General features: G+C 41.8%; 1 protein-coding gene across 1 annotated transcript in view; it reads right to left on the bottom strand.

Annotated features, from left to right (window-relative positions):
• Window positions 1-26684, bottom strand: part of Cmya5 (cardiomyopathy associated 5) — a 94554-nt gene that overhangs the window by 59346 nt on the left and 8524 nt on the right. Inside the window, exon 2 of the mRNA XM_029468236.1 lies at window positions 12-1347. Coding sequence (XP_029324096.1) covers window positions 12-1347 — 1336 coding nt within the window. The remainder of the gene's footprint in view (window positions 1-11; window positions 1348-26684) is intronic.

Genomic DNA, 26684 nt, shown 5'->3' on the forward strand with positions numbered 1-26684 from the left:
GCATGCTCCTCCTCTCTGTGGACTATGGGCTCAGGCGCATGCTCCTCCTCTCTGTGAACTATGGGCTCAGATGAGGTCACGTATTCAGACACTTGTTCCGTTTTTTCTGTTGAAATCGGCTCTAGCCCTTCCATGTCTGGCTCAAACTTTTCTTGGATGGCTGGCGCTGGTCTTGGTGGTCCTGTCTCCAAAGACTCCTTCTCTGCCTCCCATGGCATGGAATGGTTGACAGAAACCAAGCCTTCCTGTTGCACATCATCGGCTGAGCCTGTCAAGACTGAAGCATCATCCTCTAAACTTTCCTTTCCTTGTGCATTCTGCTCCAGTTCTTCCTTTGCTCTTTCAAGGACCATGGTTGCTGGAGTGCTTGGTGGCTCCGTTCTGTGGGTCTTTGATTCACCAGCTAGCTGTTGTGGCATCATCTGTGGAAGGCTGAGATTTTCTTCTTGATCAGCTGTATCATTTCTGGCATTAGAGGGAAATGCGTGTTCTGTTGAAGTTGGAACATTTAAATGGGAATCGGCATACGTTTTCTTTTGCTCTTCGTGATTAAACAATGAGGTCCTGGACCCTTTGGAGAGGGCACCTCTCCAGGGTGGAGCAAGCTCTCTTACTTTGTCTTCTTCTGGGCTCTGGACTAATTTCCTTTGGGAAACTATATTAGAACCGCCATTGCTCAAATCCGGCTCTAGACTAATAGATGAATCTTTTCCTCTCCTGTAATGTATTTCCTTAATTACATAACCTTTTGGCAACGTCCCATAAAATTGTAGAGGAATTAACTCTTCTTTAACTGAATTGAACATCTTTATTTTGTATTGTACCGTTCCTATGTAGACTGGCTTCAACACTAATGGTTTGTGCTCTTTGTAGATAGCCCCCGTGATGGGAGGCGTATTTGATGCAGTCTTCTTCCTTCTTGTTTTATCATAAGTGCCAATAGATGACTTTTCTTTCTCAATATTGAGCACAGGGCTTTCTGAAATTGAAGGACCATCTTCTTGGTTTGTCAGAACATCTTGCAATTCCAGAGAATTCCTTTTTTTGCTGCCTTTCCGACGCAGTGATGGTGAGCCACGCTTGGACTTCTGAGTTCTTTTCCGTGTCCTTTTAACTTCATCCATAATAAAGGAAACACTTCCTGGAGGAGAAGTCAGAGCTGATCCTTCCAAACTACATATTCCCGAGGTCTGACTTTCTCCTGAAGCCCAAGGAGTGGAAGATCTGCTTGAGTTGGTCTCCCAGGTTATCCCACTGTCTTCCCGTTGAACTGCCACCATGGAAAAGGACGGGTCAGAGACGATACACTCCTGCTTGGTGTTGCCCTCCTCATCCTCATCTGATAACCTATGGTGAGTAATACCAATAATTATATATTATAGTAATAAATAAAATTAATATTAATTATTAGCACAAGTAAATGTAAAATATGGAAGTCAGTACTCACATCCACCTCAAATATGGGGTGAATATAAAATAAAGTTAAAAAAGTTAAAATCCAGATATCAGTGCAGCAAGAAAGCCCAGGCCAGAATGGCTCAGTAGCCAGCCTTAAGCCAGAAGGAAAGCTGAAATTCATTTTCACTCCTTCCCTATTCTGGGTTGCCCTCCTGGTCCTCCCGTGTTCCCCAGTCACGAAGGCTCCCTTCTCTCACCAGGACCCACATGTGACCCTGGCATCTGTGCTCTTTGTTCCCACAGGGGCCCCCAAACCTAGCTAGGTTTTGTGGACCACCCACTCCATCTGCTTCCTATCTGGCCAGGAGCCTGACTCCTGCCTCTTATGGGCCTGGTCTCGGCCCCTCCTATTTTCCTTCCATTTCTGCTGTGACTATTCCTGGCTGATTTAAGCAGCCATGTTGTATATTGGCCACTGTTTCATAAAGACTAAGCTGGAGATTAAGACCCCAGGAGTCTTTTCTCCTAGGAATATAACTATAATTTGAGGTAATTTTAAAAATGCTGATTGGCCTATTGTACTCTTTTACAGCAAGAGAAACAAAACTATATAACGGTTAAGTGTAAATATTAAAGCAACATACTTTTTTTTTTTAAAAAAGAAAGACATATAAAATTCAGAGCCCTTATTAGCTTTTCAAAACTCATTAGTCTGTGCTTCGAAGACTGGTTCTAAAGTCTGGAATACTTTAAAACACCTGCAGGAGCCTTAAGAAAATACTGCCATCACCCACGCCTCTCTGCCACCAACAACTCTGGTATTACTGTTGAGACAGACTTTGGACTTTGCTATATTTTTTATTTTAAAGCGCTAGGGAGCTTCAGTGTGCACACGGAGTTGTGAAGCCCTTGCCTGAACAAACCTACCTCTGAAACGTTCGCAGCACGCTCTCAGAGGCTTGCTTGCTCTGACCCCTTCCTTGTACCCTGGACTTAGGGCCAGAACTTCAGTGCTACGGCTGTGCTAGACTACCTCTGCTAAACATCAGCCTCCCTGGAAGTCTACTGCAGAGGGTGCAACATCAGCATCCTTGGAAGTCTACTGCAGATGTGCAGATGTGCCCAGCCTTTATCTCCTCAGGGCCAAACACAGTGGGGCATCCACCTCTTCCCAGCTACAGTCTGCGAAAAAAAACCAAGTTCTGCAGACAGCTTAGGTGAAAGGGACTGGGAAGAAGCGGGGAGAATTCATGTCTCCCTTTTCCTAGTAGCTTGCCTCTTCTTTACTGGTTTTGGTATTAAGCCACTGAACTTAATTAGGAATCAATTTTGGTCCTAGACTGAATTCCTTTTTTTTTCCCAAACTCTTTTACATATCTAATTAAGGTTATTCTTCAAAATGTTCAACTCATGCTATTTCTTCTCTTCGTGCCATTCACCATAAATAGGATGGAATTTAAAAAAATGAAAGTTATACCACAAAATGGGAGTTAGTATTGGGAAGGCCTGTGAGCACAGTAGCATTATAAAAGCAATTAGAAATTCAATTTAGAGTTCTTTATTGATTGTAAATTCAGTGTACTCAAGCAGAGACGGTTTCATTACTAGCTAGAATGAGTTCAGGAGTGCTGAACAGAGCACCCAGAAGGTAGTTCTAAAAGAGCAGAGGCCTGCTAAGGTAGAGTTGCCTAATCAATCATTTGTGTTTTCATTTAGTATTATTTCTGCACATAATAAACTTTTGTTAAGTACAGATAGTAATATATATATATATATATATATATATATATATATATATGTATGTATGTATGTATAAATATAAAGACATAGGTTCTTTTCTTTCCTAATTATAGAGATCAAACCCAGGGCACTGTTCATCCCAGACAAGGAAGCTACCACAGACCGACTTCTCCAGCACAAGACCTTCCTCAAGAAGTTCAAATCTAATATAGTGGGTTAAATATCCTTTAAGGATAGCTTCAGATATTTCATGCAGAAGTTTTGCGCAGCATTTGATTTATTATTAATCATAAAAATGTTCTAAAATATTTTTGTGCTTTCTTATTTGGTTCATATATTCTATAAAAATCTATTTTCTCAATTTCAAAAGACATGAGGATTTCCTTGTCAACTTTTCCTTGGTGCTTTCTAGTTTGATTGCATTGTGGTTGAAAGATTCCTTTTTGTATTTTTGTATACTTTTTTCCTAAAACAATTGGATATTTTATTTGTTTACATTTCAAATGTTATCCCCTTTCCAAGTTTCCCCTCTGAAAACCCCTATCCTATCCCCCCTTACCCTGCTTTTATGAAGGTGCTCCCACACCGACCCACTCCCTAGCATTCCTCTACACTGGGGCATCAAGCCTTCACAGGACCAAGGGCTTCCCCTCCCATTGACGCCAGATAAGGTCCCTTCAGCTCCTTCAGTCCTTCCCCTAATTCCTCCATTGGGGTTCCTGTACTCAGTCCAATGGTTGGCTATGAGCATCCGAACTGTACTGATCAGGATCTGGAAGAGTCTCTCAGGAGACAGCTGTATCAGGCTCCTGTCAGCAAGCACTTCTTGGCATCAGCAATAGTGTCTAGGTTTGGTGTCTGCTTGTGGGATGGATCCCAAGGTGGGGCAGTATCTGGATGGCCTTTCCTTCAGTCTCTGCTCCATTCTTTGTCCCTGTATTTCCTTGAGACAGGAGGAATTCTGGGTTAAAATTTTGGAGATGGGTGGGTGGCCCCATCCCTCAACCAGGGGGCCATGTTTAACCTCTAGGTATGGTCTCGACAGGTTCTCCCTCCCCTCTGTGGGGTATTTCAGCTAATGTCATCACCATGGGGGTGTGGGAGGCTCTTGCTCTCCTGGCATCTGGGACTTTCTGGTTGCTACCCCCAGTTCCCCATCCCCCATAGCTACACACCTCTGTTCAATTCCCTGACCCTCTGTACATCTCCTCCATCTCTTCCCATACCTGATTCTGCCCCTCTTTTTACCTTCTACCTCCTCTCTTCCTCCCAAGTCGCTCCCACCCTCTACTTCCCTTGATTATATTGTTCCCTATTCTAAGAAGGACGAAGCAGCCACTCTTTTGTCTTTGTTCCTCTTGAGCTTCATGTGGTCTGTGAGTTGTATCTTGGGTATTCCACACTCTTTGCCTAATGCCCACTTATCAGTGAGTGCATAGCATGTGTGTTCATTTGTGACTGAGTTACCTCACTCAGGATGATATTTTCTAGATCCATCCATTTGCCTGTGAATTTCATGAAGTCATTGTTTTTAATAGCTGTGTAGTATTCCATTGTGTAAATGGAACACATTTTCTGTATCCATTCCTCTGTTGAGGGACATCTGGGTTCTTTCCAGCTTCTGGCTATTATAAATGAGGCTGCTATGAACATAGTGGAGCATGTGTCCTTATTACATGTTGAAGCATCTTCTGGGTATACATGCAGAAGTGGTATAGCTAGGTTCTCAAGGAGTACTATGTCCAATCTTCTGAGGAGCTGCCATACTGATTTCCAGAGTGGTTGTACCAGCTTGCAATCTCACCAGTAATGGAGGAGTGTTCCTCTTTGTCCATGTCCTCACTAGCATCTGCTCTCACCTGAGTTTTTGATCTTAGCCATTCTGACTGGTATGAGGTGGAATCTCAGGGTTGTTTTGATTTGTATTTCCCTGATGACCAAGGATGTTGAACATTTCTTAAGGTGCTTCTTGGCCATTTGGGTTTCCTCAGTTGAGAATTCTCTGTTTAGATCTGTTCCTCATTTTTGATAGGGTTTGTCTTCATCAAAGTTTCTATTCTGCACAAACATCATGACCAAGAAGCAGGTTGAGGAGGAAAGGGTTTATTCAGCTTACACTTCTTCCGTACTGCTGTTCATCACCAAGGAAATCAGGACTGGAACTCAAGCAGGTCTGAAAGCAGGAGATGATGCAGAGGCCATGGAGGGATGTTACTTACTGGCTTGCTTCCCCTGACTTGCTCAGCCTGCTCTCTTATAGAACCAAGACTACCAGCCCAGAGATGGCACCACCCCAAGGGGACCTCCCCCCCTTGATCACTAATTGAGAAAATGCCTTGCAGCTGGATCTCGTGGAGGCATTTTCCCAACTGAAGCTCCTTTCTCTGTGATAACTCCAGCCTGTGTCAAGTTGACATAAAACTAGCCAGTACAACTGACCCCTTGTCAACTTGACACACAAACACATCACTAGTAAGCCTCAACCCTTAGTTCTTATTCATCCCCAAGATCTAAATAACGTTAAAAGTCCCATAGTCTTTACATATTAAAAGTTCAATCCTTTTAAAATATCCAGTATCTTTTAAAATTCAAAGTACTTTAAAATGCAAAGTCTCTTAACTGTGGGCTTCACTAAAAAACTTCCTTCAAGAGGGAAAAATACCAGGGCATAGTCACAATCAAAAGCAAAAATCAATCTCCAACCATCCAATGTCTGGGATCCAACTCACGATCTTCTGGGCTCCTCCAAGGGCTTGGGTCACTTCTCCAGCCATGCCCTTTGTAGCACACACCTTGTCTTCTAGGCTCCAGCTGCCTGTACTCCACTGCTGCTGCTGTTCTTGGTGGTCATCTCATGGTACTGACATCTCCAAAACGCTGCTGTCTTCCACTATAACTTGGCTTCAACAATAGCCTCTCATAGGCTGTCTTCATGGTGCCAAGCCTCAACTCCTTTGCATGACCACTTCAGTCCTGGGCCATCAACTGCAACTGAGGCTGCACCTTCACCAATGGCCTTCCATGGCCTCTAATAGTGCCAAGCCTCAGCTACTCTTCGTGACCCCTTCATGCCTTCAAAACCAGTACCACCTGGGTGACTCTTACACATTACCAAGTCCTGCTGCAGCACGAGGTACAACTTTGGCTATCTCTGGAACACAGCCTCTTTGTGCTTTCAGAAAATACTTCCCAGAAGATGTCACCTCAATGATGCTGGTCTCTTCTTAATCACCGCTAAGTTCTTAGCTCCAGCTAACCAACATCAATAGTCCCAGTAATGCAAAGGTTTTCCTCTAGTAGTTCTGGTATCTTGTTAATCACAGCTGATTCTTCAGCCCCAGCTAACCAGAACGACAGAATCTCACAGTCAAAATAACAATGGCCCTGATAAGAGTCTTTAATCGTTCCTCTGAAATTTCACAAGCCAGGCCTCCATCTTCTGCACTGTTCTCAACATTATCTTACAAGCCCGTACACAACATTTGACAGAGCTCTTAACACCGAATGGATCTTCTGGCCCAAAATTCCAAAGTCCTTCCACAATCCTCCCCAAAACATGGTCAGGTTGTCACAGGAATACCCCACTATGCTGTTACCAATTTGTCTTAGTCATGGTTTCTATTCCTGCACAAATATCATGACCAAGAAGCAGGTTGGGGAGGAAAGGGTTTATTCAGCTTACACTTTCCATACCAAGGAAGTCAGGACTGGAACTCAAGCAGGTCTGAAAGCAGGAGCTGATGCAGAGGCCATAGAGGGATGTTCTTTACTGGCTTGCTTCCCCTGGCTTGCTCAGCCTGCTCTCTTATAGAACCAAGACTACCAGCCCAGAGATGGTACCACCCTCAAGGGGCCCTCCCTCCTTGATCACTAATTGAGAAAATGCCTTGCAACTGGATCTCATGGAGGCATTTTCCCAACTGAAGCTCCTTTCTCTGTGATAACTCCAGCCTGTGTCAAGTTGACACAAAACTAGCCAGTACAAGGTTATTTTTATTGTATACTTCTAACTGTGTTAAAACTTACTTTATAGCCGGGTGTGATGACGCAGGCCTTTAATCCCAGCACTTGGGAGGCAGAGGCAGGCAGATTTCTGAGTTCCAGGCCAGCCTGGTCTACAGAGTGAGTTCCAGGACAGCCAGGCTACACAGAGAAACCCTGTCTCGGGGAAAAAAACAAAAACAAAAACAAAACAAAACAAAACTTACTTTATTTCTGTATGGTCATATTAAAATGTCTTTGTGTTCATGAAAAGAGATTATGTTCTCCAGCTTTTTAGCAATGCATTTCATGTCTGTTAAATCTGTCTGACTAGTTTCTGTTATCAAGTTGTTTTTGCCCTTAGTGATATTTTTGTCTGCTTATTGTAAAACAAGAGATGTCAGTGTTCTCTACTACAGTTGCATGGATTTTTTTTTCAAGCTTTATAATTCTGTTTTTTAACTTCTGTGTTCTGAAACTGTATTGATAGATTAAAATTAGTTTAGAACCTTCATATCATCCTAGAAATTTAACTTTAATCCTAATAAAATGTCCCTTTTATGTGGATGTACTGATTTATTTCCTAATCTATCAAAAATATTGATAGTAATAAAACTTGCTTTGATTATTAATGTCTATATCTGATACATTTTGGCTGCTTACATGGTTATCTTGTTGTATTTTAAATTTTTTAAATTGTCCTATATACTTAATGTGGTGGTTTGAATGATAATGGCCCTCAGAGGTTCATAGGTTTGAATACTTTGAATGTTTAGTTCCCAGTTGGTGGAACTGTTTGAGAAGAATTAGGAGGTGTGGCTTTGTTAGAGGAGGCGTGTCACTGGGGGTGGGCCTTACAGTTTCAAAAGCCCACACCATTCTCAGTGTGCTCTCTGTTTGCTGCTTCTGTTTCAAGATATGAGCTCTCAGCACTGCTCCAGTGCCATGCCCGCCTGCCTGCTGCCATGCTCCCAGACAGGATAGTCATAGACTCACCCTCTGGAACTATGAACCGCAAATAGACTCTTCTATGAGTTGCCTTGGTCATGGTGCTTTATCACAATAATAAGAAAATAATGCTTTTGTGTTAATAATAGGAAAATAAAAAGACACTTCTGTTTTGGATGTGCCTCTTATAAGAAATATGTATTTTAAAAATCCATTCTGATAATTCAAATGAAACACTAATTCATTTAAAGACATTTGAGGCTAAATTTTGCTTACTGTTTACTATTTGTGCTACCTAGCCTATGATCTTTTTTCTCTCTTTCCCTGCTTTATTTTATATTGAATATTTTTATTATTAAATTTTCCTCTTTTATAATGGTCTATAAGTTATACTCTATTTTACTATTCTTATACTGCTGACCCCTACAACATGCATCCTTGACTCATTAATTTCTAACATTAATTGGTACTTTCACTTCTTCTTAAACAATAGGAGTACCATGAATCACTGTAATTTCAACTTACAGGCCACTATAATTACATATTTTCAGTCTGTACATTTTTAAGTTTCACAAGACATAATTACTTTTGCTTTCTAAAACTGTCAATATTTACTTAACTTTACCTACACACTGAACCTTTAATCATGCTTCCTTTGTTCCCGTATTTCCAGTACTCTCTCTGGAATCATCTCTGCCCTCCCTGAAGAATAGGATAGTTCCTCTTGATAGTTCCTCTGTTGTGAATTTCCTGGTGACAAATTCTTAACTACTTTTTCTTTTTCTTTTTTCTTAACTACTTTTTCATTAAAGGTATTTATTTGTTTGTTTGTTTGTTTTTGTTTTTTTGAGACAGGGTTTCTCTGTGTAGCCCTGGCTGTCCTGGAACTCACTTTGTAGACCAGGCTGGCCTCTAACTCAGAAATCCGCCTGCCTCTGCCTCCCGAGTGCTGGGATTAAAGGCGTGCGCCACCACACCCAGCCTTCATTAAAGGTATTTTAATGCCCTTCCTCTTGAAATTTTCTATACTATTAGGTATTTTATTTCAGCACTTTAAACCATCATTCCATTATCTTCTTTCTTCCATGGTTTCTGTGGATAAACTAGCTGTCAGTCTCATTGTAACCTTTCTTGTAAGCAATGGGAACTTTTCCCCAACCACCCGTCTTTGTGGGATTTGCTACTGTCTTTCATTCTCAGGAGTTGTTTTCGAGGCCAGCCTGGTCTACAAAGTGAGTTCCAGGACAGCCAGGGCTATACAGAGAAACCCTGTCTCGAAAAACCAAAAAAAAAAAAAAAAAAGGAGCTGTTTTCATATGCTTGGCTACATTTTACTGCCTTCCATCACTTCTGAGACAGCCACAGCCACCTTCTCTTTTCAGATTCTGCCTTTGCTACAAGCTCTCTCTTCCCTACTCATGTTCCAAGTCCCCATACATTATATCATTATTCTCACTCCATGTACTCTGGCTGTTGTCACCCAGGATGCTGATTCCATACTTGGTCATGTCTGACCTGCTTACTAAAATCATTAAACATATTATTTTGTGCTGCTATACCTTTAAGCTCTAGAGTTTTCCGTTCCTTTGTTTCTAGTCTCTGGCAACGTTTTGTCTTATTGTTTCTTTCTGTTCACTTGACTCCATAACTAACTTAAACATTACATAAGCACCATTGTACTCCAGAAATCCCTCCCTTCCTATAGCAGTCTAGCCGTGGCCTGAATCAATATGGCTTTTTGTGGAAGGAGAGCTTAAAAGACTGCTCTGCTGTTCCACTCCCAATAAACTGACTTGTATTTTCTCTATGTGGCCACTCCCCATAGGGGAAAGTGTGTTGGTCTCTGAGCAGCGTTGTGTTCCCTGCTGCTGGTTTTTTTTTTTTTTTTGACAGTTTTATAGATTTATATATTTTAGTCATTTTCACTTTTGTTACCTGCCCTTAGCCCCTTACCCCTCCTACTGGTAGTCTTCTCAGTGAGTCCCTTGCACTTTCATGTCTTTTTGTCTGTGGATTTACCTGCCCAAGTATGGATAGAAGTTACTCAATGGAGCAAGGGCAATGTATCTCTGGATTCACTACTGAAGAAAATAATGTCTCTCCCCCAACTAGCATTAATTGCCCATAGTCTTTTTGGGAGGAGTCGGGGGGTCACACGGGCCCTTCCCTTATCCGTGATAAAATATTGATGGGCCCAGTCTTGTTCAAGTCTTGTGATCACCACAGCTTCAGTGAGTTTATGGGTGCAATTCTTTGTCATGTCCAGAGATGTCTCTTATGTTGTCTTATCTCTTCATCCTCAGCTCTTCCATTTTTTTCTGTCCCCTCTTCCACAATGTTGTCTGAGCTTTCTGTGTGTGTTATAGCTGTCTCAGAGAACCCCACCTGTCACTTACTCTAGACATTTTGCCCAGTTGTATGTTTCTAACCACCTCTGGCTACAAGAGGCTTCTCTGATGGAGTCTTATCTCAGCATTAGTCTATGAATATAAATATGAGTATTTAGAAGGCAGATTAAATGCACTACTGCTTAGCAGTACAATAGCTGTAGGCTCATCTCTAGGGTCTGTGACCTCCCAAACCAAAGGCTCTTGACGAGGCTTACAGAACCAAGCTGAGGTCCCTCCATGAAGCAGCCCCCAAATCCTGTTGGAAAGTGGTTGTTTATGACCTTAAGAGTTATTCCATTGCACTGGAGAGCGCATCTTTCTTGATAGTTCATTACTGTCTCACAAGGTACACAGCTAAGTAAAACTGTTTAATGGCTTTTCTCCTTTAGTACCCTACATAGAAACTTCTAGGACAATGTAGCCTAGTTGTTATGGAAGAAGCTTTCAGCTCACCTCCAGCTTGATCTATGATCAGTAACCAAAGTATGGGATAGTTTTAGCAATGGAAGTATGACCGTCAAGATCTAGTGATTAACCAAGAGCAATGGTAATATCCTATATTGGTTTTGCAGAGAAAGGGGAGACTCTCTTACTCAACAACCAATAGGAAAATATCCCACCCCTGATGCAGGGGTTTTGTCTAATAATCCAAGGCTTCTGGGAGGAGCATTATCCATTCTTGGAGGGCATTTCCATTCAAATTCCTTTTTATTGTATTTTTAATAAGATTATGAAACAGTAAGTTTCTCTATAGTTTCTTCATATACCCTGAGTTTCAGTTACCCTCCTCTTCCCTGTCCTCCCAGCTCCCTCGCTGTTTTGACCTTTCTAAGTATTTCTCTTCCATCTCCATGGCCAATGGGTTCTACCATCAGCAACCCCTTCCTCTAGTGGCCCTTTTATCATTCTGGATTTTCTGCTGGGTATATTCTTGTATCTCACTGTTTTGTAAGTGACAATAACTTAAATCAGATGAATTTCACTAAAGGTGCCAGAAAAAAAAACCCAATTTATTACATTCTAAAATGATTAGGTCTGGTATATAAAGATCATGTCTCAAACCTATTCAGGTTTTGATTGCTCTTCCTGGTATGCCTTCTGTCTCTTTCTGTCTTCATTTCACCTTAGCTCATACAGAAACAAGTACTTTATTTAAAATGAAGTTAGGAATCATGAGGACTAGGGAGATGGCTGAGTGGGAAAGAGAAAGAGGACCTTAGTTCAGATCCGCAGAACCAATATAAAAGCTGATATCGTCATGAACATCTGTATAGTACCAGAGAGACAGAAAGATTGATGGGGCCTGCTGACCAGTCAACCTAGCCACAAAACAGAGAGCTCAGTGAAACACCGCCATAAAAGAATAAGGCAGAAAGTGACATAGGGGGACACCTGGCATCCTATTCTGTCGTCCACATGCACACACATGAGTACATGCACCTGCACACACACGTGCACACACACATATATAGCATTCAGACACAGAAAAGAAAACAAAGAATTGTAAATGGAAAGAGCCTGATGCTCCTGTAATATTTCTTAGTCCAGGGGCCAGAGAGATGGCTCAGCAGTTAAGAGCACTGGATGGTCTTCTAGAGGACCCAGGTTCAATTCCCAGCACACACATGGTCACGCACAACTAACTGTCCACAACTCTGGTTCTAGTATCTGAAATTCTCTTCTGGCTTCTGTGGGCATCCAATATGAACATGGTGTCTATACAGCCATACAAGCAAAATGTTAATATACATTAAAAAATCATATTTATTTTAAAACAGAGGAGATGAGAGAGGGAATATTTATATCCATCATAAGTCTTAAAGAGGGAAGGGCATCAAAGCACAGATGCCAACATGGTGATCTTTCCTTGGTGACCTCTAGTTTGTCTTAAATTGGTGCTCTCCACTCATTCCTTAAAGCACCATCGTTGGAAACAACTGAAGCAGAGCCTCGGATGACTTCCATCAAGCTAAGACATGTGACTGCTATGCTTTGTTCCTATTGGCATCCAGACTTATCATCTAGAAACACGTAGTTCCTTCCTCCGATAAGCAGTTAGGGTTGCATTAAAGTTCACGCTGGAATATAATTATGAACAATGCATTGTATTTTCATGATGCCTTTCACTTGTACGTAGCCACCATGTGCCAACAGGACTACATCAAGTAAAGGAGGGCTTTGGGCCATTTTTTCCCAACTAAGTCTTTTAAATACATTAACTATATATTTTAATAGCATAACAATGGGAAAGTCACATATGATTCTTATGCTACAAACTTTGAAAATTATATGTTGAAGCATAGAATGTCAATCACAATGCCTGCAACATTATAATAAAAATTGTTAATATTTTATGCATCTCGTTTTTTAAAAAAATAGAAAATTCTTAAAACAATCAGGGATTTTTTTATAGTTCCCATTCTATCAAGAATTTGACATCTTTCCAGGTGTGGTGGAACAGTTCTCTAATCCCAACACTAACTGGGAAGGCAGAGCAGGCAGATCTCTGTGCGTTTGAGGCCATCCTGATCTACATAGTAAGTTCCAGGACAGCCAGAGCTGTGTAGGAAAACCTTATCTCAAAACAAAAATAGTAAAATAGAACTTAATATCTATATTGATAGCAGAAAAAATAACATTTATAAACAAAAGAAATGTAAATTTTTAAGTTTAAAATTAGGTTATTAGCCAATTAAGGAGATAAGAAAATATGAAAAAGTAAACACAAAAACAGACACAAGAAAAAATTATGAATGAACGAGTGAAGAAATTACACCATAAGAAAAAGCTCTTACAGATGTTCCAAAGGCCATTCAAGACTGTTGTAAGTTGAAAAGCTTTTAGTCATATCCCAAAGGCCACTCAAGCTTATTGTGAGTGCAAAGAATAAATACCTTACTTTCTTGGTGACCAGGTACTTGTGACACCTGTGAACCAGAGCCTTGTGCCACTTGACACCAGGCCACTGTGCCTTCGTGAGCTGCGAAGCCCACATGGGGTCCCACTCCTCACTCTACTGCTCGCATCGTTCTCTTCACTTGCAATGGTGCACCTCCATACAGATTACTGTTTCTGTCTTTGGAGACCAGCTCCTTTGGCAGCTTCTAGGATCTGGATGTCATTGTCTCAGGTGGCATTTGTCATCCTACATCTAAGCCATGAACTCCTCTCTAGCACTGCAGGCTTGCTGTAAGTAGACATCACGTCATTTAGCAATTGTTGTCTATATTTATTTATTTATTTATTTATTTTGTGTGTGTGTGTGTGTGTGTGTGTGTGTGTGTGTGTGTGTGTGTGTGTGTGTGTGTGTGTGTGTGTGTGTGTGAGAGAGAGAGAGAGAGAGAGAGAGAGAGTGAGAGAGAGTGAGTTACAGTGTACACATAGAAGTCAGATGACAACTTACAAGTGCAGGTTCTCTTCCTCCACCACATGGGTTCTAGGCACTTAACCCAGGTCAGGTCACCATGTCTGGTAGCAAGCACCTTTTACCTATTGAGTCGTCTCATTGGCTCCTTGCAATATTTTCTCAATGTTAATATTTGACTTTATTTTCAGAGGAACAATTTTTTTTTTTTTTTTACTGTTGGGCCCACATTTCATCAGCTTAACTAAAATTTAATTAATTATATTCTAACAACACAAATACAACCAGTAGAAGAAAGGTTCAGGGACAAACTCAAATGACCCTACCTAAAACCCAGCTTAGAGGCTGGAGAGGTGGGTCAGAGGTTAAGATGCAAGGACCTGAGTTTGTATTCCAAGCACTCACATCCCCAGGCTGATGACCACTCTAACTCTGCTTCCAGGGGATCTGACACCTTCTGACCTCTGCATGCACTGCGCTCATGTCCATAAATCCATGTGCTTTTAAAAGGTAAAAACTAGAATGCGTCTTTAAAACAAACACATCTTCAAATAATTAGTGTAACTAAAGGGAAGTCTGCTCCATGGAGCGAGTGGCTTGCAGTGAGTGTCAGTCTCTTCTATAGGGAAAACGGAAAACTCAGGGGACTTCCATTGGTCTAGTTACAGTGACTTAGAAAAGTTTCCCTTTTTATTGCTAGTTTGCATTCATTGGCCGTTGAGCCCTCTTCAGTGTCTGTTACATGTGTAACTTTAAGACTTCAGCAACCCACAGTGGCTTCCTGCTGACTTTGGATAGGTGGAGAGCAATTCATTCAACAAGTCTTTATTAAATCAAATTATGTACTACTACAATTTAAAGCATTGTGTGGTAGCAAGATTGCTGTTCAATGCAAATTCTCTAAAAGTTCTTGAGATTTCACTTAGAATTAACCAATTTTGGCTGAGCTTTAGATTTGTAGAAGAAATATAAATGAGCTTTGCCATGGTTCCATCTTCTGAAACTTAGGATTTGTCTGGATGAGGCGCCTAGAGGAGGCTCCATAGTAAAGCAAACTGGGCATTTGCCTAAGCCTTCACCCGTACAAGAATGTCACTAGACACAACAACATCCTAGCCGAGCTCGAAAACAGTTTCCTGCTCCATCTGTATGATAGTATAGGAATAAAATGTGTGATGTAAAGATTTACATATTCTTAGTGCTTTAAAAGACACATTTTATCTGTAAAGTATCTTAAAATGCATGGTAGCAAGTTACTGAGAATAGTCAGTCTGGACACTGATTTCCTATTCCTTTTCGTGTAGAAAGACTTTCGTTAGCATGACTTGCCTGGCCTAATTTCTCACTCCTCCCTAGTTGACTGTTTGTGCTATGGCTTAGATGAGAAAGGCCTGGAGTCCTCTGTGGCTGGATGCGCACATCTGTCTAGTTCTGAACCTGGGTTTTGGAAAGCCCATTCTCTTCCTAGACACCTAGGCCACACTACCTGATATCAGCCTTGCCATACTATCTGGTATCAAACATACATATGTTTATCTACCAATCCTTAGGTTTACCTATCAACTGTTTGAGAACTTAGAGAAAGAGAGTCCTGCATTGTAATTCTTTTTGCCAAGCCCCAATGCGAATAACAGTAGCTGGTAGGACCTGAAGGCCACTCTCCTTCAGGAAGAACAGCAATGATACATAATCCAGATGCTTGAGAGTATGCACCATAAACTGATGTGTTAAAGTGACCAAGAGAAGCCCACCAATCAGGTATCAGTAACACCCTGCTCTTCTGCAGGCTTCCTCCAGAGACCCACACAACCGCATCATGAACAAGCTTTAAAAACCAGAATTGTGGTGGCTGCCATAATTCTTCAGAAGCAACACAGATCAATTTTGAAGGTGTATTGTCTATGATCAATGATGAATAATGCATATACTGAAAAAATAGCTATTAGGTTGGAAAGATTAGGCTTGAAAACTTAAATTTGATGATGGGGGTGGAGGTTAAATTTGGTATTCTTAAAGGAAATGCATTAGGTCATTTTATCCTCAGAACTTTATGGCCATGTGATAACACAAGCACAGAAATCTTGAATTTACTTCTCTGGGCACTCACCAAGTATTTGGTTTTTCAGTGACAATAAATAATACTTGTGTATTACTTAGTGGTTTTTCAAAATACTTTTATATATAAAATCTCCTTTTATCTATAAATTCACTCTCCTGGCTAGTGGTGCATGAACCTGACAGAAGCTAAAGCCATCAGAGAGGAGGTAACCTCAATTGAGAAAAATGACTAGGCTAGCAAGTCTATAGTATATTTTCTTAACCAGTGATTGATGTGGAAGGGCCAGCTCTTTGTAGGTGGAAACATTACTGGTCCTGGGCACTGTAAGAAAGCAGACCGTTCAAGCTATGAAAAGCAAGCCAGTAAGCAGCACTCTTCCATGGCCTCTGTCTGCATCCCTCCTGCCTCCAGGGTCCTGCTCTATTTGAGTTGTCCTGACTTCCTTTAGTAGTGATCAGGAATAGGCAAGTATAAGCCAAACAACCCTTTTCTTCTCCAAATTGCTTTTGGTCACAGTGTTCCATCACTGCCATAGAAATCCTAACCCAGATAATCACCATTCATTTTCTTCAACAAAACTTAGCACCTACTGTTGTGTGTAGCTTTTGCTATCCCACCTTAACTCCAGGAACTGTCCACGCTACCAGTCCCCGCCCAGAGAATATTGGGTCTGCAGATGAAAAACACAGACACACACAGTTGTTCAATTTCAGCTTGCCTTTTTGGCAAAATTGTTAGGCGCTGCTTATCTCCCACCTGGGGAAGCGTGTCTTTACCAATAGTAGACACAAGTCTAGTCCGTGAGGGTACAGCAGAAAATAAAGGGCCAGCTCTCCTGTTGCTTAACTTTAAGATGATAAGTGCTAAGAAGAAAATTAAGTGTGGTGCATGGGGTAGGAGAAAGTAGCTATGAGTTAGAGAACTGTGATATATATGAGACCAAGGAAGACTTCTCAACTAAAGAGATATCTGATCAGAGCCACAAAAGAACAGCGAGATTAAACATGAAGGACAGAGCAAAGATGACCAAGGTGCAGGAATGGGACCGGACTCACCATAGGTAATAAAGGGCAAAACTGGGAGTTAGTTGGAGCAGAACAGAAAATGTAGGTGAGGCAGAGTTATAGATGGGACCCAACACAGAAGAACCCGAAGGAGGCAGAATGTTACTGTGTGTGAGAAGTAAGCCCAACCACCAGCCCTGTCATCTTCCAATGAATCAGAGATAAACAGCTACTCACACTGTCATAGCTGAGGGGCTCAGTCACCATTAAACATCTTACCCCAGCTCTGAACATCTGCACTCCTGGCAAATAGAACACTTTGAGGCCTATGAATATAAATATACTTTTAAGTGTACAACCAAAGACATTCTTATTATAAGTAATTTAACAACTAGACAGACTTTTCTTAATTGCCACCATTTTAACCTCTGTCCTGTGCCACAGATAGCTTAATTAATAAATGACACTTTGCAAATTAAAAAAAAAAAAAGCAAACTTAAAAATGGAGCCTGGAAAAATAAATCATAGAAAATTTCCTTTTGAGTTCTAATAAAAAACTTCCAATGTGCAAACTCATGGAAACAGAAAGCAGAGTCATATAGTTCCTTTCTTCCTATAGTGTGGCAGCTAACACAGAGCTGTGACTGCAAACCCACCCTTGCAGTCCAGTGTGACTCCACCTGTGACAAAACGGAGGCACTTTCCTCAGAAGGGAATTCATTAAGACAAAGGTTGTTCATGATGGGCTGAAACAAACATTCCAGGAAGTAAACAACTCAAAGGCTTCAGGAAGTCCCTGAAACTGACCAGATTCACTAGGCTTTTTCTTCCCCAAACATATATAAGCAGTAAAACCTGCTGAGAGATACTCCCAGAGAAGCTGAGCTGTCTGAAAGAGACAGAGACCAGCCATGCTGCCTGAAAAAGCTGCTTCTACCTGTTGAGCTGCCTACTGTGCACCAGGTTTCCAGCTTTCATCAGCTGACACCCTTTCTGAAGTGGACTTTTGGTGATGTTGCTGTCTGAATCATTTCTGCTCCTGTAAGTCCCTTTACCCATGGTCCTGGAACTAACCTTGATAAAACACATGGGGTCACCAAGTTGGAGGTCAGTGTCATTCTTATTTGCCCTGATGTCAGTTCCCTTCCTGGGGTGAGTAGACATTTGTTTACATCTTCCTGGGAACAGTGTCACACAACAGCCAAAGGCACCAGATGTGGTACACAAGCAGCAATTTATATTTTTTTACCTTTGGGATCCTATGTGATAATATGTAGGTGTGAGAAGAGAGGTACAGAACATAAGCACAGAATATAAAAAGGGGTGTAGGATTTTACAAGGAAAAATTAGATTCCCAGGAGGACCAGGCTGCAGGCAGTCAGAAGTGATTCAGGTAGAAGGAACAACATGCTCTGAAGAGAGAAAGTGTGAAATACAAAATGAGCCTGGTATGCTGTGGGCACCTCCACAAACAGTCTGTATTTATCTTGAAAGTTGTAGCTCTGGGATAGAAATGTTAGCACTATACAGATGCTTGCAGATGCCATTCCAAGCTGCAGGCAGACTGGAAACTCCTATCGATCACCCTGGCCATCCCAGGGGTGATGGGGGGCTACTTTGTATCAACTAGAACACATGACTCATCAGACTTCTAAGATGTATGTGTATCTTGCCATAGAAAGCACTTTTGGGTTGCTATGAAGATGGCTCAGTTGGCAAAATGCTTGCCATACAACTGTGAGGACCCGAGTCTGACCTCCCCAAACTAGGAATGGCAATGTGCACCTGTAGTCCCAGTGCTGGGATGCAGAGACAACAACAGGACCCCAGGGCTTGCCAACTAGCTACTTGAATAGTAATCAGTGATCTTTGGGCTCATGAAGAGACCCTGTCTCAAGTAATAAGATGGAGAATGCACTGAGACAGGATGCACTGAGGAGCACACTAGACGTTGTCCTCTGGCCTCCCCACCCATGCCCACACCTACACCCACACTCACACCCAAAACCACTTTTTAACTGACACACATATATACACATATAGACTTTTAACCAACATATATACACATATATACTTTTAACCATATAAGTAAATAAAGAACATCTTATTGTAAAAATTTATAATCTATAGAGCTGTGGTTGTAGGTCAGGGCTGGAGTGTGTGTTTAACATGCAAGTTCAATCCTTAGTATATGCATGTTCTCTCTCTCTCTCTCTCTCTCTCTCTCTCTCTCTCTCTCTCTCTCAATAGACAGTCTCTTTTAATTACCTGTACCCCATCTTTGCTTCATTACTAGAGACAAACTTCCCAGCTGTTCAATCAAGTGCCTTTTTTAAAAACTATAATTAAAACTCTCTAAAAAGCATGAATTATGAAGTTTAATTCATCCAAAAACCATAAAACCAGATGAACAAGTGACCCATTTAAAAGTATAAAGTTTCATAATAGTGGCTTGCTTCTTTTTCCCCTAGCCAAAATTCTGTAGGTATAGTTGAGGCTAGCCTCTAATTCATAATTCTACTACTTCAGGTTCCTGAGGACTGGAGAGGACAACTCTCTGCTGTAGGAAGCTGTCAGTGTGCTCAGATGCGTTAGTGTCAGCTGGCCCCTGCCTGCTGGATGCCAGCAGGACCCCAAGTCCAACTGCAACATCAGAAATATCTTCAGCTCTATATTGGCTGAGAACCCCTGCCTCAGACCTAAGAATGAGAAAGGGAAAACAAGCAGGTGAAGATGGACGCACCAAACAACAGAAACTAAGAAACTCTGAGGAGTTAAATGCTGGCTGAACCATTTAGCTGGGGGATTCTTCAACAACTGCTTAGAGTATTAGCTCAGAGCAGAAACTGCTCCCAAGGCCTGCTGGGAAATGCCTAATGGTGGTTACTAAGAGACAGGGCGCTTCATCTGAGTAGAGTGTGTCAGGTTAGGAACTTTTTTACATCAATCACAGAGCCAGGATAGACTTCTTGTCTGCTCTACTTCTTTAAGCCTACAATTTGTGACTGAAGTATGAAAGATAATTTGTTGTCCAACAACCAGGAGAAATCTGGTGAGCTTTCCATGGTGGCCCTCCAGTAATTTTGCTTGCTAAATTTGCAACAAAAAACCCACACACAGTGGCCTTGAAAACACTACTATTAATAATACCCTTAAAAAAAAAAAAAAAAAAAAAAAAAAAACCTGGTTCAGCTATCAGATGTTCTGCCAGTTAAACTCAGTTGTCAATTTGATTGGATCTGGAGCTAGCAAAGAGACATTCCTTTAGGGCAGTCTGTGGGGTGTTTCCTGGGAGGAAGGCCTTCCCTCAGAGTTAGTAGCAGTAGTCCAGATACAAAGAGGTCTAAGCGGAAGCAGAGCCCCTTTTGTCAGCCTTCTCTCTTACTGTTGTGGTTGTCATCACAACCCCCTCCCTCCAGTGAAATGAAGACAGGGATTCTCCTTGGTTACCAGGGGAGTTATCCAGGATATGCCAGGCCTCCAGCACCAGAATAAGACAGCTAAGGCCTCCAGCCTTGTGCCCTGAAGCAGCTCCTTTCCTCTCTAGTACAAAGCTAGCCATTCCTGAATTACCCAGAACTCGTCAGGTAAGCCATCCTAACAAACCCCTCTCCGATGTGGAGCACTGGAACCTGGGAGATTTCTCTCTGAAGAACACGGTTTCTTGACCACTAAACTTCAGTCACTCTCCTCAATGCTCGTAGCCATTTCTTAGTTATTTTACATTCTTACCATTTTTAAATGGTGATGGCCTTGGGTCAATCTCTGCCTTTAAGCTTATTGCAGGAGCGCCTGAGTCTTGTGGAAACAGGTCAGTAGAGCTGCCAAATGGGAAGGCAAGCCTTGGAAGGCCCAGATGAGGGTCCCACCAGCGGGCTGAAAGCCACCACAGGAGAGAGAGAAAGAACACAGGAACCCCCTTGCTTAAAACATGGCAGACTGCAAAGCAGAGCTCTAAGGGGTCTCTAAAATTCCAGAGGGAAACAAGGAACAGATTAAACTCTGGCTAGCGGTTCGTACACCAGGAAATAACTTGTGAGTGAGTTGTTCAGCTTAAAAGTCTGTAACTTGGTTTTGTGAAGATCGATGTTGAGATCAGATAAATGGGGTTACTGTAAAACTCTATATTCCCCAAATCAGCTCTATGAGACATTAAGCTTTGTATCTCTGAAGTAGTTCTAGAAATTAAGTTGAATTTTCCAGAATATCTCTTCTTCAACACCCATAAAAGAAACTTATAAAACCCCAATTTAAAAAATAATCCATATTTCATCCACTTTTTAAAAAGCCTAACACAGACACTGTCTATGGCTTTCCTGCTGACCTCCAGATAATTGTGAGTGTTTTCTTGATCCTACACTGAGCTTGAAACTGGTGGTCTACCCGGCTGCCAGATGCAACACAAGAGATCATTAACAAGCTTTTCTCACTAATCAGGGAGTCAGAGTGGGAATATGAATCAGACCCAGAACTCTGTGAAGATGGTCTTGACCTTGTGAGTGATTTCAAAGAGAACATCCTTGAAGAATGCAGTTCGATCTACCATACACCACGACGATACCTGACCACTGCCTTTCTGAACATTTAGACTGCGTCCACATTATGAGAAAGGTTGCTGTGAGGCAAGGTGGGGCATGTTGACCCCGACTCTATCCCCAGCATTTAGGGGGGCTATGGCAGGAGGATCACAAGTTTGGGCTAGCCTAGTCTACACAGTGAGATCTTGTTTTTAAAACCACAAAAATCCTTTCAGATACGACTAACTACATGTTCGTTTTCTTAGAATAATGAATGCCTTAGGAAATAGAGTTTAAGGACAAAATTATTTTTCAGGCTCCTCAGACCTATTTTCCAAGTTTTCTCTCTGGAGAGTATTTCTATCCGTAGTGTGAGGAGGAGCCTCATGTTTTTCCTACTCCCTTGTCAACACTTCCTACCCTGTGAGTCCTGTCTTGATAGCTGGTTTTAGAAAATCAGTGTCTGACCAAGTTGGCTGCTACAGACCTCATTGCCTTCATGGTGAACTACAGTGCCTAAGGTTTCCAGGACCCCGGTGCTGGCAGAGTGCTGCCTTGATAACCCCACCCCAGTGTGTACTGAGGCTACTTTGTATTATGATGCTCATATTTGCCTGTGTCTTGTGAGAGAAACTTCCTTGTCTCTGTAGCTTCATGTATACCACACCATGGGCTAGAAACAGCGTGGGGTGGTAAGAAAAAGCATCTTCCCTTCCAAAAGGCTCAGGCTTGTGGCTCGGCTCCACTGCTTACAGCTGTGTGCAGTCTGAATGGGTCCCAAAATTTCAAGACAATTAAATCAGCCATTGACCATATAGAGAGGGTTAAGGTGATTAGGTCCTGAGAACAGAGTCCTCATAAACAGGGGTCAGAAACCTTGATGGGGGGCTTTTTGCTCCTTCCATCATGTATGAACTCTGCAAGAAGGGGCAGTCTCTCTCTCTCTCTAGTCTCTCTCTCTCTCTCTGTCTCTGTCTCTCTGTCTGTCTCTCTGTCTGTCTCTCTCTGTCTGTCTCTCTCTCTGTCTCTCTGTCTCTGTCTCTCTGTCTCTGTCTCTCTCTCTCTCTCTCTCTCTCTCCATCACCACAACTGTGGCCCTTGGCTCACTGGCTTCCCAGAACTGTGGACAATAAGGTCCTGCTGACTATACATTGTGCAGTCTCAGGTATAGTCTCAGATATTTTGTTATAGCAGGGCAAGCAGACTAATATTTTGTGAAAATGAAGGTTAACATTTCGCCTTCCTCTCCTGGGCTTGAAGGTTAAACAGGAGTGCACTTATTTCACAATGAGAATAAAATGCCCCAGTCTCCGACTGTCAGTGGTTTGATGTACATTATCTATGATGCAGAGGCAGTGAGCATGCAGTAAAAACCACATTTCATGGTTTTTATCTCTTCCTGCTTTCGGATCTCTGTCCTAACATACAATTTTTATTTAACATTAAATACCTTCTGTTTTCCCGGACACTATCTCATATGCCAAGTTATTCTCAAAAATTTTAGCAAATGTAGTGTTTAAACCCTCTTTGGATAGCTTATAGAATATATTTAGTATCTTTTATATAGTATCTTTAGTATATTTGTATGTATGTATGTTTGTATGTAGCTGTGTGAGTGTATGCCACATGTATACGGGAGCCCATGGAGGCCAGAAGAGGGCATCAGCATCTCTAGAGCTGGAGTTACAGGCAGGGATGAGCCACCCAACGTGAGTTCCAGGAATCTAACATCCTTTGGAAACGCAGCAAGGACTTAGCCATCTTTCGAGCCTTATATTTATCACCTTTCTACTAGTAAAATTAACTGATAATTGTCAAAGTTAAAAACAAATATGATATAATACAGTATTGCCAAAAAGAGCAAAATACAGTTGAGTAGGTCCCCTCCCCAACCCCCCTTCAATGGCTAAACACACGGACCCTGACTGTCCGAGTTAACAATGAAGAGAATTGACACCACTTGAGTCCTGTTTCTACCCATCATAGATCTTATATCAGCCAAGGACTCGCCCACGCTGCGTTGAAGCACTATTCTCCAGGAAGGGACTGGCCTGGCATCTAGACTACATGGATTAGAAGGGATTCACTTTCTGACAATACCAGATAGCCAAGGGATTTCAGTGGAGTGCTGAACCCCCAATGCAGACACTGTCATGTATAAAAAGTGTTAAGGGCCCTCCTCCTGAGAGCTTTTACTGCAAAACAGAAAGGCCATGCCAGAACAGGAAGTATAGTCAGGACCTGCTGGTTCCTGATTGGGGAGAGACTCAAAAATGGTTGTATTTATTTACCACTGAATGTGTTTTTTCAATGAAAATTTGAGATGTATTAACAAGCTTGTTCCATTGTTTCAATAAAAATGTAACACATCTATAGGAGAAGCAGACTCTGCTAAGTCACATGTTAAATGATCCATGGAGAGGTCATGAGCCTGAAGGAAGTTTCCCCAGGGCCCCTGATGGTTCTGTCTGCTGCTCTAGGAGACACTCAAGTCCCTCCTGAGGGTCTGGCAACTGGCCTCTGCTCCCTCTCAGAGACTTCTCACGTGTGGAGACCAACGACGGAGGTTGAATGTCTTTTTCAGTTACTGCCCCACAAATGTGATGGCAAACACCACATTTTTCAGTGCCAGGCAACCACTAATCTCCTTTCTGCATCAATGGCTTTGCTATTCTGGATATTCTGTATTAATGGGATCACAAAATACATGACCCCTCCCCCCATGCCTGGATCTTTCACTTAGACTGCTGTTTCCACAGTTCTTCCATACTATAGCATAGCAAAATGCTTAATTCCATTTTCTGATGATATAACATTCTCCTGATGGGCCACATTTTCTTTATCTGTTATTAGTTGGTATACACACTCAAGTTGTCACTCTCACCGATGCTTATTATTTAAGCATTATCTAAGCATTATCCAAAATGGCATCAATTGTTGCCATCTTAGGAGGTGTGATGGTTTGTATATTCTTAGACCAGGGAGTGGCACCATTTGGAGGTATGGCCTTGTTCCAATAGGTGTGACCTGGTTGGAGTAGGTGTGTCACAGTGGGTGTGAGTTTGATACTCTCACCCTAGGTGCCTGGAAGTCATTCTTCCACTAGCAGCCTTTGGATGAAGATGTAGAACTTTCAGCTATGTCTGCGCCATGCCTGCATGGATGCTGCCATGCTCCCACCTTGATGATAATGGACTGAACCTCTGAACCTGTAAACCAGACCCAATTAAATGTTGTTTTTTTATAAGACTTGTCTTGGTCATGCTGTCTGTTTACAACAGTAAAACCCTAACCAAGACAGAAAGTGTGTTGTGACATCTTGTGCTTAACAACAATGAGCATTTATGTTCTTTGGACTTTGTATATTCTCTTTGTGAATCCATCTATTTGGATCATTTTACCAGTTGTAAGCTGCCTTACCTTTTTATGGTTGAGTTAAGTGAATCATGAGACCTGTTCAAAGGTGTGGCTTAAGGGGCTGTCCCCAGTCATTTAAAAACCTGTTTTCTCCCCTTCCTAGGAGTCTCTGATCTACCAGATCATCCTCAGATCATCCTAGGTTAGCTTCTGTTACAACTCTCAGCCCCAGCTGACAGAAGCTGAGCACCCTCATCTGGGAACAATAACTTAGATATGGCAATATGAAGTCTGTTCAGTGGCTGTCCTGTGCCCTAAGCCCGGGTTTCTGAGTTGTGATTCTAAGCAGTTTAATGACAAAAATCATTCTAAGAAATCCTAAGAGATAGAAAAAATGGAAGTTGGTAGGCTGAGCCAGAATTGTGAACTGGAACAAAAAGGAATAGAAGAATCTAAGAAGCAGTGTCCCTTTCTCGCTAGTTTCTACTAAGATAGGCCACTGATCCCGGTAACTTATTCAAATACAACCTCTTTCCCTCAGTGTCTTCTGCCTTGGTCATCTAGCTGTGATCTCATTCCTCTGCCAGTCTAGGTTGGTGTCCAAAGACTCCACTAGTATTTCTTTCCAAAGGGTCAGGTATGTAAATAAAGTAGGGATCCTAATTCTATCAGCCAATCAATTTAACCACACATCTGGTTGCCAGGCAGATTTCATTTATATATCATCATTACTACCTCCCATCACTATCTCTGAATATGTTACTTTTCACACTCTTTTAATATTTGATGTTTTTAAGGAGTCTGGGACTCCTGAGAACAAGGGTTAGGAGGAGGTTGTTGTTTTCTGCAGCTTCCTGAGGTGCCTGGTGCACTCCTGGCAGCCAGGAAGATGGGGTGCAATTGTAAGGCCACAGATAGGGCCCACTTACTGCCAAGCCTCATCTTTCCCTTCCTCTGTCCCAGGACCATGCCCTAGGTGATAGGTACCGGCTATCCCAGTTCTGGGAGACTGAGGGAGAAGAATTGCTGTGAGTTTGAGGCTAGCTTGGGCTACATGAGTTCTAGGCCAGTCTGAGCTAAAGTATGAGACCCTAGGTCAAATAAAAGTACGTGGAGAGTGGATCTGAGAGGACTTAGGGGAGGAGTGGGGAGCAAATATGATAAATATATATTATAGAAATATATGAAATTCTCAAAGAAATTAATAAAAATATTTTCAAAAATTCAAAAGAAAAAGCTAGATTGAAAAACTTAAAAATTTACCACCTTATACTTAACATTGAAGAAAGTATCAGAATTGTGTGGCTATTATGGTAAATGCCCACAGTGTGTATCATGTGACCCTGTATGGCACATAGAGAAGTGTTGCTAGCTTTGACCTTTTGAAACCCCAGTGTGCTGGGTTGCTTAATGTCTATTTTTAAATGCAAGATTGACTCTCTTCATTACACACTAAGAAACTTAATATAGCAAAGGTGCTGGTCAGAGTTAGCAACAACTTGCCAGGCATTTTATGCTTTTGCTTTAAAAAAAAAAAAGTAAATTGAAACAATCATTTATTCGGGCTGGAGGGGAGGATTCAGCAGCTGAGAACACATGTTGTTCTTGCAGAGGACATGAGTTTGGTTCCTAGCATCCATGTTGGATGGCTTACAAACACCTGTAACTCCAGGGGAATCAGACACTGTCCTCTGGCCCACATACATGTATGGATAGCCACAAGCAGAGAAATACATATACACATAAATTTTTTTTAATTTATAAAAAAATAAATCTTAAAATAGTAAAATTATGCTCCAATAAAAAGAAGTTGGAAAATGAAGAGCAGGCATCACTGAAGGCAAACAGGAGAGTCCAAGCACTGACTCTGTCACAGGACATGCTAGCATCCTTGCTTATGTCCTGCAAGCTAGCTGGAATTATGTA

This window comes from Mus caroli, chromosome 13 (assembly GCF_900094665.2).
Source record: "Mus caroli chromosome 13, CAROLI_EIJ_v1.1, whole genome shotgun sequence".
Taxonomy (NCBI): Eukaryota; Metazoa; Chordata; class Mammalia; order Rodentia; family Muridae; genus Mus; species Mus caroli.